The sequence below is a fragment of the Bombus huntii genome, chromosome 6 (genome assembly GCF_024542735.1).
Source record: "Bombus huntii isolate Logan2020A chromosome 6, iyBomHunt1.1, whole genome shotgun sequence".
In the NCBI taxonomy this organism is placed as follows: domain Eukaryota; kingdom Metazoa; phylum Arthropoda; class Insecta; order Hymenoptera; family Apidae; genus Bombus; species Bombus huntii.
Genome location: NC_066243.1, coordinates 10,022,938 through 10,037,552, shown reverse-complemented (window position 1 = coordinate 10,037,552; position 14,615 = coordinate 10,022,938). Strand labels below are relative to the sequence as shown.

Below are 14,615 nucleotides of genomic sequence, written 5' to 3'. Positions count from 1 at the left end.
TGCTACGGTTTAGAAGTTTTCTTCTGTGGCTATCCGCTGGGTCTTTTCGTACTTACGCATTATATATCGTTTAACTTCCAGCGGTTGATTTGACGGATATGTGTGAAATCAAAAAATAAAGTGGCTGTTATACGTTGCGCTAAATCTTTCTATATTACGAGCTAGAAGTTTGGAATTGTTAGATGTTTCGCAGAAACCAAGGATTTATGAAAAGGGCTCATTTAGGATCGAAAAACCGAGAAGGATACACAACATAAAGGGATAGAAGAACATTGCACCAAAAATCTATTGGAGCAACGTAACAATTATTGGACACATTATATTTCAGTTTATTTTAATTAATTTTTTCAAGCGTGACACTGCACTGGACACTCTCTTAGATGCACCGTGACTCTTTGAGGATTACGAAAAATCATCAAAGACACAACTCTCTGTGATAAATAATATAATTCACTCGTCCCGGAGTATCATCTGAAACAAGGAAGAAAAAATACGTACAAGTCAGACAGAAATGTTTCCTATTTCCGTGCCAGCGTGCTGGTCGTAAAAGAGCGGAGGAGGCACGTTAATGCGGAAAACGCGGCCTTTTTTCTTATCCTTTGCAACGGAGAGGAGAAACGTAACGATCTGGACGCATCTCGGCTGCTCGAGGATACATAACGTGAATGGTAAAGACGACAAAAAGGAACGTCGACTATAAAGGGCCACGGGATGCTCCTGGCTGCGTTCTCGATGGTTCGAGCAAAAAAGCCGGTTTGAAAGGTTTACTACTGATTTTACAAAGGGACACAAACCGTTTCAGGGTCTCTGAGGAGGCCGATCAGTATTCAACTGCAGGCCTTGGCCAGGGTCATGTGACGAGCTGGACATACACAAGATTTGCCGGAGATTCTTCAGAGTGTACAGGATATGCCTGGCCCGGTAAACTGACCCTACGTGCTCTGGCTCCTTTATACGTCATTCCCATTTCCGATCCGCTCGTTCTTGAGAATTTCGATCGGCGCACGAGCCAATTTATTCCGTACGTCGCAACCGAAACCCTGGACTTGTTTCAGCTCATCCAAGGCACGTGAGCCTCCATCGCGTTCACCTTACGAAAAAGAATCCTTCGTGTGTTTCTTTTGGTCATTACGCCATCTCGAAATGCCGCTGCTCTCTGATCAATCCCGACTTCGATCGATCCTACCGAACACAGACGTGATACTCATCTCGAAGTTCAAAGGAAATATATAGCGAAGAAGGAAACGAAGAATATGTGTGGCATCGTAATTTCGTGAACGAATGCGGAAGATTTTGCGTCAAGTGATAGTGAATCGAGCTTATGCTTAGGTTAACGTATTGGTACTGAGTGAGGGTTAATTTCGAGAATGTATACGTAGATTGTGATGTCTGTTGTCGTGTGGAAATTTCACTACGCGTAACAGAAATATGTCTTTGTTCTTAAAAATGCAGCGTGAGTGAGGTGTGAAGGAGCTCTGAATTATTCGTTGATTTGTAAGAGTCGTCAAAATTGAACATATCATAAGACTATATAATCGCTGTATTCGTTATCCGTTGTCAGAATATTTATCAAACAATTAATAATTACACATTCCTACGAACAAATTTCGTAAACGTTGAACATTCGAGTACTTTTTAAAGGATGAAGTATGTCGTTTGTGAGGTAATTAAGTCGAGAGAAGGGTGGATCTATGTAAAGCGGTTCTCTTTTCACGTAGTCGGGGGAACGTATGACCACATGGCAGAAAATTATTAGACAGCGTAAAGTTGAAATTCTGTGAGACCGCTAAGCAAAGGTAGGGAAGCGTGGTAAGCTCCTAAATCCCCGAATACTATTTTTCAGCGCTGCAGTTCGCGCATGTTGGCTCCTTATTAACATTGGCTAATGCTGAAGTGGCCCAACAAGCTGTTTACATGCGGTGGTTTTAGGAGGTGAAGGAGAGAGAGTTACTTCAGTATGAAATGTTTCAACGTGCATTCGCGGGAGACTTCTATACACATCTCAAGAAAATGACGTTTACCCGAGGGAAACGTACACACAAACGCCCTAGACAGAGGAGGGCCATGCGTCGTTGTTGCGCCACGAGACGGCAACCCCCCCAGCACCGTGGCCCGCCGCGTTGCCATCAAACGCTTTACGCTCGATATACTCTAAACAGATTAGTAAACACACATACGATGCGCTGTAAAATCAAGGAAATTTGTTAAAAAATTTCTTAGAAATAAAAATAGCAGGATCGATGAACATTAAATTAGAGGAGCTTCGATATTATGTGTATGAAATCTCTAAATCTGGGAGAGTACAGTATAGTTGAGGCGTGGAAGATTTTTGAACGAATCATTGAATTGTGAAAGACGTTCAAGTAGTTCGAGTCGTTAAAATTAAAAAAGAAAGGAATTTGAAAAAGATTTCGAGATTACGCTTCTTTGTACTTTTGTTAGAAATTTCTATGAATCGGCGAAATAGTTAAAAAATTAAAAGATCAAATTAAAAGAACAAACTCTATTTAACTTCGTGCGTAGAAATTTAATATCTTCCCTATCGTCTATCTCTTTTACGCGATTTTTCAATCAGGCTACACATGCATGTTATGTACATATACGATATCATATCGTATAATATAACAGCATATTTATTACTGCTTATACTTTCAGTGTCGATTTCATATTCAATTTGTTTGTATGCATTTGTAATTTGTTTACTACCACGCGTTATTTGTCCATATTTTCCAACCGTTCATATACGACAGGGCATAATATTATGGTAATGTATGTCCATATATGTTGGAAATATCAGCAATGGTACATTCGGGCCGGAGCGTGCTAATCTTCGATCTAACTGGAGTCCAAACGTCATGGCCAGGCGTTTCCTATTGAAATATTCCAAGACTACTCTTTTGTACAGCAAGTGAAGCACACTTCCCTAGGTCAGTCTGTCACGAAGCATCGACGAATCGGATTAATTCGTGGCAGGAGGATGTTCTTATTCACCGCGTGGCCAACTGCTTTTCACGGGGAAAGGTCGCCATTGTATCCCCGTATCTTTTCATTCCAGATCGACAGTCGCGGCAGATAAGACTAACTGACTGACACGAATAGCATCAGGGAACGACGGCCAGTGGGCGGACAGCAACAGCCCTTTTTTCTCCGCGGCTACTCCAACCTCCCCTGTTCCATTATGTCGCGTGCACTTCCACCCTAACCGATGCTGAAAAGACCGACAATTTGCCTGCGCTCTGTTTCGTCGTTGTTCTCTTCCCTTTGCCCTGATATCTGCTCCTTTCACGTTGCTCGGATTCCTGGAAAGAGTGGCGAAATGAGAGTGTCCACGGGACACAGGATGGTGTGGAAAGAAACCAGGAAAAAAAGAGAGGGGAACTCGCGACACTCGGTGTTTTGTAGCCCAGCTTCCTACGACGAAGGGTACGCGGCGTCAAGGAGAGCCGGAAAATGAATGTCAGCCACGAGTACCACTCCGGCCCTCATCAGGAGATTCCATTCATTTACCTTCCACCTACCCTTCCTACCTTTGCTCTTTCCGCTATTCCCTTTCCTATGCTTTATATCACACGCTTCCGCGTTACGTTCCGTGTCTCTTAGAATGGAAGTTTGTTTCGATCCGGTGGAATTGTAGTCGATCGAAAGTAGAGCTTTTTGGGCTTCCAATAATACAGCGGATTATTCGTGGAAATCATTTTTCGGGGTTTTTGGGGGATAGAAATGGCCGTGGAAGATAACGTTTTTTAAGAGACATTTTCTACGAGGAATTTATGAATGAGGCTGTTTCTAAGCATTAAGACACTCGTTTGAATCATTTCTTTGGCTTAGCTCTGTAATTTTCACCACGACTTCAACTCTGCAAATTTTGCCACGACGCGACATCTGCGTCGGTTTACCGTAAACGAATTCACGGTGCGCGCATAGACCCAGTGAGGAAGGGTTAGCAGTCCCTCGTCTCTGCCCGGAAAATCGCGTAAGCCGTCTCGGTATCAGGAAAAGTATTTACATATCCGCGTTTCGCGAGCGTGCCAGCCCATCAACTCCAGCATTTTCACGTAAAAATGTCGAAAAGCGTAGCCTAGCGCAGTTCGCCAAGGTGTATGTACACGCCTACGCTTTGTAAGTCTGAGTTTCTGGAAACGTAGTCTGCTTTGGTAAGCGGCTTAACCGATCTTAAGCGGCTTCGCGTGTCCCTCTGAGATTCTTGCCCGTTCACCGGACACACCTGACGCGACGCAGGTGAAAATATCTGGAATGTTAGCTCGATTCCCTCGCGACTTTTCGTCTCTCGAAACATGGTTCAGCCACGGGTCACCAGGGATTCCGATCTCATTTCGAACGAATAAACCTCCACGTCGACATTCCTCGGCGACGATCCATTCTCATCCACAGTGCACGAGCCTTTGTCAGCGTGTTAATCGTCGGAGTAGATCTGAACGCCAGGATGCAGCGCCCCGTCGAGTTCGTCCAGTAGGTTGGATTAACTGTCTGATGATTATCTTACGGACTACCATTTGGACCGAGGATTTCGCGTTTGGAATGTTACACGAGTTCTTTCGAAATGTAGTTAGAGGTGAGTTATGTTGCTGGACGTGGTGATCCAATTTTAACAATACGTGTGAAATTTAAATTGTTTGTTAACCCTCTTATTCTTGTAAATACGTTCTTCGATTCTGCCCTCGCTATTTCGACTTAAGACTACTGATCGGTCTAATAACAAGGCCAAATTTGAATATCTACAAAACTATATAACGCAAGGAAGAAGACTATATTATTCAAAACATCAAAAATGCACCGGTTATACTGTTAACATTGCACCATTCTCATAAAAAAATGTACTGAGAATCTGAATTTCAGACTGTATTAAACAAAATTGCATTGACTTGTGTTGTCTATAAATTATCACAGTAAAACCTTGGTTTCGTGAGTCCTAATTTGAGCCTCGATAGATCATATGTTTTAGACTACTTCGAAGAAACAAGAAATTCAGACAACACCATACTCTGATTCCAAGGAGAAGGGCCAGAAACTGCAACGTAAAATTCATTTTTCTGACTCGCAGCAGCGAGGATGGGTTCAATCGAGAATCCGGGTCGTGCGATTGTGAGTTTACGAGAGTCTGTCTCGGACATCGGGTTTTTATAGACGCGATGGTTCGTGATTGTAAATGATAAGGCTTTCGTGAAAAAATTTACGGTATATCGAAGCTCGCTTCCGCGATCGTCAGAGGCAAACGCCTGAAAAAGCCCAACAGAACGAACGGAAAGATAAAAGAGAAAAACGAAGCAAAAGTCTCTAGTGGACCTACGAAAATTACGTGCTACTAGTTTCTTGGTTCTCGAGGGCAAAAATCCAGGAGAAGTTCATTCTCGAATACACGAGGACCCATAGCTACCTTTTTTTGTCATCGTACTATTCTTCTATACTATACTCCTGTCATTATGCTATCGAAAATTACATCGAATCAGTGTCTTGTTTCGCAAGATTAAGACACTATGTCACTGTGTTATCCTTCCTGTCTCTCGATCCTCGCCTCTTTCCAACGTCGTTGCTGTTCCCTTTAGCTTTCTCGAAAGGTGGCCCAACCAGCCACGGAAAATGACGAAACGCGGCGTTACCAAAGTTGCGCACAAAACGCATTATACACGACGTGCTTCGCCGAACTTTGTAAATATATCCGGTAACAAATACGCGAGGAGAACGTGCAACGAGGGAGAAACTGGGTGAAATTGTTTCCATGAAACGTGAAACATTGTAGGCTTCGACCGTATAATCCCGTCGCGATGTTTAATTACGAATTTTAATAATGGTATTGTGGATGGCAAATAGAGTGCTTCTTTAACAAACGATAGCTCTCTGTAGTCGCATGCGCTGACTTTTGTTCCAGTATTTCGCGTTTTGTTAATGGTTTCTGTCTGGAGAATAGAAAAGGCGTATAATCATGGAAATTTGATTTAACGGTATATATCTCGCATCTGCCTATAGTTTGATTTTCTCTATTGTTTCATTTCTCCTAAAGCTGAATTATATCGCATTGATACTAGTAAAAAAATTAATTATCTGAAATTATTTTTGAAAAATGATTATCTGCCAAAGCATTCAAAATTATAGTATTATTGATCATAGTTACATTGGAAGTTGAAATCGAAGCAACATCTGCTGGACCAAAGTTACTTATGATTCATGGGAAGGAGAAGGCAGAGCAGGGTTTCCATCGCGATAACCGCATGGAAGCTTTCTCCCTTGTACACTAAACGACACGATCCTTTTGTCCGTGACTACGGCCCGTGACTCGACAGTTTCGTTTGATCCTTTAGTATTAACATTTGTACAACATTATAACCGTATTACATCCGTTGCTACAAGGGCAGCGGGCTACTTGTGTTGGATCGTAACAAACTTTACGAAGCTCACGGTACTCCCACATCTCGAACACGTATCGGTGTTTCTGATGTTACTATTATTCTAGATAGCGCAGGAAATACAAGACCTCTCGCGTATTGTAATTCCATTCCAACTTCTAAATCTATTTCTTACGTATAGTTTAGATTATATCATATCAGATACACATAGTCGAATTATTATGCTATAATAACTACATATAACATAATCAAATTTTGTCAAGTACTAATGGTAGAGATAGCATTCATCAACCATGAATGTTATCTAATTCACGAGATAAGTATCCAATGAAAAAACCTCAGCAAAGTACTAAATCCTTTTCCGTGGTTCAAATTAACCTCTTCCATCCTCATTTTCCAAATATTCTAACAGAAAGAACCACATAATAGAGGAAGATAGTAAAGTTTCCCTCGAGCCAGCGGCATTAACGTCGACTTAAATTTCCCATATAAAAATCCCAGAAAAATACTAAATCTCTGTTCATAGTCTAAATTAACCCCTTTCACCCCTATTTCCAAGCGTTTCAACGAAGAAAGCGACGAAATTGGACCATCGTGGAAATCTCGTTCGAGAGGATCAAAGAATACTGACCCGGGCATTCACGACCCAAGCGCCATTGTGTTAAGCACAAGGGGATGAAAACTCGATCCTCGCGGATTTTTGCAGGAAAAAGCGCAACCATCACGCGAAGGGAGTTGCGGTGAATGGAAGTTACTCGATAAAACTATCGTTGCTGTTCCCGATCGTCACGGTCGGACGTAGCCGACCGCTTCCGGGGTCCCAATAGCGTAACCGTGCTTGTTCGCGGCCCATAACTGCCAAGGGACGGTTCGTGCCATAAGTTATCGGGACGCTTGGCTGCCGTGACATTTTTCATCGACCAGACGGGAAATCGAAGGGTGTGAATGGTGGATGAAATTCGGGATTTCTAACGGTGAAAATTCGGCCCCGTTGAGAGTGACTGAATGACGGCGTTAACGGTCGATTAAATAGGAAATGGGTGAAATTTGGGCGCCGCTTGTAAAACAGATGGAATTGTAGAGTTCCGATACTTACGTATTAAGACTATCGAAAATTTTTTCTTTTTTTAACATCGGTCATACGAAACAGGATTTAAGAATGTTGATAATTAAATGTGATTCTTCAGGAGTCTACTACATATATCCTTCTATTCGTATATTAATCTTTCCCTCCTCTGATTTCTACTAAACTATTACATTTCAATCTAAAAGATCTTTTTTTGTATCCTCTTGTCAAAATTTCCACCGTTCCTCTTTCTATACTTTTTCGTTCTAATATATCCCAGATTTCCTTCGACAAGCTACGAACAAGCGACCCAAATTTCCTACAAGTTACACCACAGGGACGATGCTGCGAAGACAGTGAGTCGTCGATTAAGTCGTCGATGAGACGAACTTTAATAAAGCAAGCGATTCAACCGTCCCGTTGTATTACGTATTTACGTAACAATGGTTCTCGTCGCGCTTCAGTTGACAAAGTCAAGTCCCACCATCAACGCCATTTCCTTCAGTTCCACGATAATCTGCCTGGCACGAAGGGCTTCTTCGCGTAACGACGATTGTCATGCGGAACCTCTGTCGGCGACTGTATATCGCGGCACATCCCTTAATCGCTTTGCAAATGTCGGTCACGGATATCGGTGACACAATCATGAACTGCGGGGTCTGGCGTCCCCCTGGGTCGCCACTGACTCATCCTACTACGGCACAGTTTGATAAGTGGATCCGGCCTCCTATGTCCGGACGACGCATATATCCAAGAACTATATTTTTCAGTGTCAAAAGTAAGACGATTTCCAGCCCTGCGCGCGGTTCTTACGCTATATAGAGCAAAAGGATGAAATCGTAGGATCCGACGCTTGCCTCAGCGACTTTCCTTCGAGTTTTTCGTGGCACGAATCTGGAACCGATGGGACATTCAGTCTAGGGTGTACTTTGGAAATCGATAAAATGTTTTTCCCAGTTTCGAGGGGAAAAAGGGGGATGATGTCGGGTGATAATAGGAATAGTTATTTATTACGTATTTATTGAAGAATGCTAGTTTGAGTATTGAAAGTGTATTTGTTTGTAATGGAAATTGTGAGAAATGTTATTTATTAGGTATTAGGATCGTAGAATGTAGATTGTAGAATGTGAATCGGAATATTGAAAGTGTAATCTTTTTGGTGTAGAAGGTACATGATGCGTGATTCCCATGTGTGAGGCAGATAGGAATCGTTGTATTTGTGCGAGTCATGCGATATATTCTAGAAAAAGAGTATTTGGATGGAAAATTGGAATACAATCAAAAGTTTGTCCGAGCGAAGCTAAGATACGATTCTCTCCCCAACCAGAGAATCGATGTATTGAACTTACTTTCCTATCATTGCGTTTTATCTCCGCCTGCGAGAGGTACGCGGAATAGCTTTTAATCGCTTGCCAATATTTCAAATAATATATCAGCACCAATAAGTAACCAATGTACACTTATGAAATGCAATCTATTATCGATACTTTGTCTTATTCGCTGTTAAAAGCTTTTACTTTAATAACATCGATCTATTGCTTCATTTATTTTTCATAAGATCGTCGATTTAGCTGTGGTAAATGTTATGCCCGATTAGCACCAACAAGACGAGCAGCATCTCGAAATCGGAAAGAATCGGACGAGGTTTAACTAGCCCCGTAAATTTATCTTAGCTTAAATGGTACGTTACACGGAAGAAATTCTACGTATCGCGGTTTCCGCGATTAGAGAGGAGGACGAGTGCGAATGCGGGCGATGTAGTAATTCTCGAGAAGGAAACACAGTAAGACTGATTCATTTTCGTTGAACTTAGATAACAATAAATACCCATTTTCCTTTTCGCCCTTCTTCCCCGTCGCCGGTATCTTTAATCAGATTTAAGAGAGCTCAGCCAGAAAACCGCTTCTCTGTCTTCCTGGCCGAGCGCGTAATCGCCTCGCGCTCTTGTTTAACAGCCCGGGCCATCTCTCTGAACCCTCTTCGTGTGCAATACGCGCAATTACGATTGTTCGAGTAACCGGGAATCGCTATCCGGACCCGATATTTAACTCGCGTTCTCGTGACGCTTTATATCCGCGCGGTGACCCCGCAAATTGCTACGTGCCAGGATGACAAAAGAACGCCGGTGGAACGGACAGAGGAAAGGGAAACGAGCGGCCGCGCCGCGCCAGCAATTAACCCGTTGTTAATTAAATTAACCAAATTACAGACACGACTGGGGGGATTCTTTTCCGCGGCTTAAATTAAGCGACCCGAACCCGCAATTCCTTGCAGCCGCGCGCCACTGCATTTACCTCGCAGCGTTTATTCTCTCTCTCTCTCTCTCTCTCTCTTGCTATCTCTCTTTCTGGTCGACCAGACGAACCAACTATTTACTCTGTGTACGTCTGACGCTTTACCTCCATATTTTCTTTTTTGCTCGCGAGATCGTTGGTTGCTGTAAAGTTTCGAACTGTTTTACGGAAACCTTCGTTGCCAGTTTTAGTTACGAGATTCCTATTGTCAGCGCTGGGATGAAATGGTATTTTTAAATCGAGATGTAAGCTCCTGTCGCTGCATTATAGTGAAGTTATACCATGTTGCAAAATTGTCTTTGGTTATCTAAATGATTACAGTGGAACTTCGTAATGAGAGTCTAGTTAGTGTCCGACTAGTGTCTAAATCTACTTATGTGAACGTGAAATCTTGTTATACGATTAAAAATATCTAAAACTTGCTGATATTACTTATACACGGGTCTTCGTCTAATATATTATTCCATTTGAAAAGAACAAATCCAGAAAGCTTGTAAAACGTACGTATTGTAGACGTATGAATCACAGGGAAATTGTAAGGAATCATACGAAGGAAAGAAGAATATCGGCAGTCGTGAATGGCCCATTTCAATGAAAAGAGCGTATTCCTTCCATTCTTATCCGTATATCGAACATTTATATTCGTTAATAAAACTACTATTCCACCTCGAAGTCGTGACAACCTGCACCTTTCTTCAGACCTTAATTACCGAAGCGAGACCCATCGCAGAAAGAATTTTACGAGTCTACTTATATCTCGTAGCAGTCGTTCGAAATCTGACAAACCTGCACTTCCACGAGTCCAATTACACCGAAACAGTTCCAGCGGACGGTCGAGCGCAATTCTTCAGCGCCAATATCGCGGTGCTGGATCTCGAAAAGAATCTCTTGGTGGCACGATTTCGAGGCAGCGCGTATCGCGTGAACCAATCGACCGGGTATATTTTCGTCAGGCCACGCCATAAAACGAATCGCGGTGGAAGGAGTAAGCGAGACGGAACCTGGTGGACCAGTGTCCGGTAGCAAGACAGGCATTGGCTGCCGGTCGACAAGACAACATGCAACGAATTCCTCGTTAATTGAGATGCCATGGACGACTCACCCTTTAACCGGCTTTTGAGGCCAACAATAAATACTCGTTCTCGTGGCGGCTGTTATCTGGCGACGACGTATCTTCATCCAGATTCAGGGTAAAATGCCGGCGGTCTCCGGGAACACCACTTCCACGTATACCAGCTTCCGCCGTCCCTCATTCTTTTCGGTAGTAATATCACTGTATAATTACAACTTCTGCGGTTACGACGAGGGCCAGCCCAGGCATTTTTCTTATCTCCCTGTTGGTCCGCCTGCAGGAGCCGCTCTCGCATCTCCTCGTAGCCTTGGCCACGGCCACTTATAGCAAACATAATAGGGTTCTATTCCGAGACCAGGTTTTCTTATCTGATGTACCGCGACCGGCTTCTCCCGGGACGGACACTTATATGGCCCGTGTAGCGGAGCACGATGCTCCGCCATTCGACCAGGCATTTTCCTTATTGGCCCTCTTGCAGCCACTCCGCCCAGCAACCCTCTTGCAGCCAACTCATCGCTGTCGTTTTCTTTCCCGTAGCTTTGCGACCACCGAGACAATTCGACTACTTTTCTGAATATAGGTCTGGCGTTTCTACTAGTTTCCACTGCCTCGCAGCGGTAGTCGTTTTTCGGGATTATGGTACTGGTAGCTCTGGTGACCTGGAAAATATATGGGAGGTTAGATTTGGAAGATTTTTCGAGTTGTTCGGGTTTCGGTATGAGGAGTGCATCGCGCATGACTTTGACATGATTTTGGGGAGTATATGGAGTATTTAAACTGCGAAGTTGTAAGTAGCTATTACAGGTATACGGTCAAGTTGATGAGTTGAGCGGTGATTGTGTAATCTGCGCGAGTGCGATAAGTTTCATGACGATTTCTTTAAACTTACGTACGGTAAATACAAAGAGATATGGATGTATTAAAGAATGTATAGTATCGACTAAATTTGAAAGATTAAAAATACTCGAACTTCGTACACCTGGTGGAATATATTTTATAATCGTTAAAATTCCGGAAACGGCAAATGGAAATTATGGGAGGAATATCGTTTTAATCCCCGTATAAACACTGTATTGTATAATTAATTTGACAAAATGAATTATTTGGACCATACATTATGAATTTATTTACGTTTATTATTATAAAATCTAGATATAACAGTAGTTATAAATCTAAATTACGTGTATTTTCCTTTCACCAAAGGTTGAATCAGAGTTCGCTGTAACGCATCTCTTTATCTTGCGATTCTCGACGATGAAAGAACTAGTCAGTCCAGAGGGAACGATACTCGACCACGCGTTAAGATTTATATGATTTTTCCCGTAATAATGACGCCGCTTTGCTGTTTATAAATTCATGCGTTCTCGCCGCGGGAAACGAACAATTTATGTGTCTCTGGCGTGCCACTGTCGAACATTTTCCCACGGTGAACGTAACGTTTCTCATACAGTCACCTGGACATACATATATACGTGGTCGCATACGTGTACCTTTCTCTACCTTCTTTTTTTTTCTTTTTTTCATTCATTGTCCAGGGGCCAATTGGATTTTTTCTCGAGCTGTGCGCGACGCATCGAAATTCTGTCGCGCGACAGAATGTAAAATGTGGGCCAATATCGACGTGTTAAAAGAGAAGATTAAAAGAGAAGTTAGCAAGGGAAACGAAAGTTTGTCGTTTACCTTTTTCGTACACGATTAATTGTTTCCAAATGGAGAGACACAGGAGAGAAAAACATGATAAGTCAGTCATATTTCTCGTATTTTATAGAAGAGCAATTTAAAAAATCGATACGTTGTCAAGCAACTCCACGCCAAAACAATTTTGGTAATTGTTTTCGGGATTAAATATACGATTCTATTATTTAAAAAATATTAATAAGATTCGAGAGTCACATCGATTGTTATCAATTAAATTAAGCTAACGTAGTAACTAAACAAATATTGTTTCTTTATTAGAAAAATGTTTTGAGTTTATAATCTATTATTCAATTATTTCATATTAAAATATATTTTTTCAGCCACTTAAGCGACATGAAAATTAAAAAACTAACAAAAGTGGATATATCAGATATCTGTTGCGTGATCTTCAAATGGAAGAAATATTAATTCGAACAGTAAATTCGATCAAAAGCAAATGGTGTAGCTTAACGTGACCCAAATCATCGCATCAAAGTTCGTAGTATGATCCGGATTATTCCATGGAGGGCGATGTGCAAACGATCATCGCATTGGCATCGATGTCGTGTCCTCAAATCTTGATGAAGCTGGTTATAATGCCGGCGGTAGCCTGAGATGATTTCCAGAAACTACGCCGTTTGTACAACCACAAATTCTAGCTACCAATTTAACTAATGACATCTACTTGAAATTCACTGAGGCATTAGTAAATGATTCTCGATAAGTCATGTTCTTACGACGTTATCCATATTAATCGCCTAATCGGAAATTGATTAAAATCTGCGATAATAGCGATCACGTTATCTCTAAAATGTTATGAAAATTCGAGTAAGAAATTTAAAAATTGTTCCTGATGCGGTTATACTCTTAAATTGGCTAATATGTCGTTATTGGTGTTAACTATGTCTAACCGAAAATCCATTAAAACGATTGTATTTTACGATAATCATGAAACTGATTATAATTAGAAGTGAAATAGCAAATGATATGAAACAGCAAAATCTAACTTTTCTTTTTTAGCGAAAAAGGAGCCAAACTTCATACGGTATGTGGCGAGAAAGAAATTATATAAACATTGAAATAATTTATCGCAGTGTTTCGAATTATCGCAAAGCAGCGCTATCCTCGTGAAAGTCAATTAGACTTTGATTTTAAAAAATAAAAGTATAATACACAAATAAATAAATTTTACGCGTTCACAAAAATATTTTACCTTTTACTTCTCCTTCGAATCTGTAAAAATGGGGAACGTTGAATGTTCATAGCGTTTAAATTATAAATGATATAAGTGCGAAAGTTAATAAAAATGCATCTTCTATTTCTACCAGAAATGTTTATCTTTGACATCTGTATCGTTTATCTCACATAAACTCCTCGATTCGCGTTATCTCAATTTACTATCGCATTATCAACAAAACACAAAGGAAAGTGAAGTAAGAGATCTAGAAATGAAGTTCCTAAATATCCCCTAAAATAGGAACGGCTCTAATGAAACGGAACAAACTTGAGGAATTCGTGCCTCGCGATAAAATAACCTGAAGCTGGGAGTAACTGGGAATCTTGAAATATGCGGCTAGAGGTGGGAACGCTACGGGCTTCCGGTTACCGGGCGGCAATTAGTCGGTATTATTAAAAGGAAAAATTTATACGCCGGGTCCACGGACGTCTGGCGGGTGTTTGCTAAATTGTTTCGCATTCTTGGCCGCCGTTAATAGAATTACTCGAGTTTCGACGCGATATTCTGCAGACGGTGAATGAATTAAGACCGGAACGAACGAGAGAAAGAGAGGCGGAGAGGAAAAGAGAGATACAGAGATGAGAACGAACTCTGGGTCCGTTTCAACGGTGTCCTTCCGGCGATTCCGCGTTTTCGAATCAATCGAGTTACAGCCAGTGAATGAGGAAAATGCGCGAGTAATTGCGAACGATGCTGGCGAGGCTGTAAATTTGCCAAAAATCGCGAACCGGTTAATTAAGGTCGGTTTGATCGGAACAGCCACCAAGATGAGGGCGCGATCTCATCGAGTTTAATTAAACTTGGCTGATGATCATCTTCTCTTCTTTTTAATCATTTAATTTCATAATCTTTCTATGCCCATCTTTCATATTTTTCTATATTTTTAGAATATTTTAGAATTGTTTTA

The 14,615-nt window shown here is 41.6% G+C and overlaps 1 protein-coding gene across 3 annotated transcripts in view; it reads right to left on the bottom strand.

Moving 5' to 3' along the window:
* Positions 1-14,615, bottom strand: part of LOC126866422 (uncharacterized) — a 211,985-nt gene that overhangs the window by 51,608 nt on the left and 145,762 nt on the right. For all 3 annotated transcript variants that reach the window (XM_050619986.1, XM_050619988.1, XM_050619987.1), the window contains exon 5: positions 10,825-11,453. In XM_050619986.1, coding sequence (XP_050475943.1) covers positions 11,049-11,453 — 405 coding nt within the window. In that variant the 3' untranslated portion in view covers positions 10,825-11,048. The remainder of the gene's footprint in view (positions 1-10,824; positions 11,454-14,615) is intronic.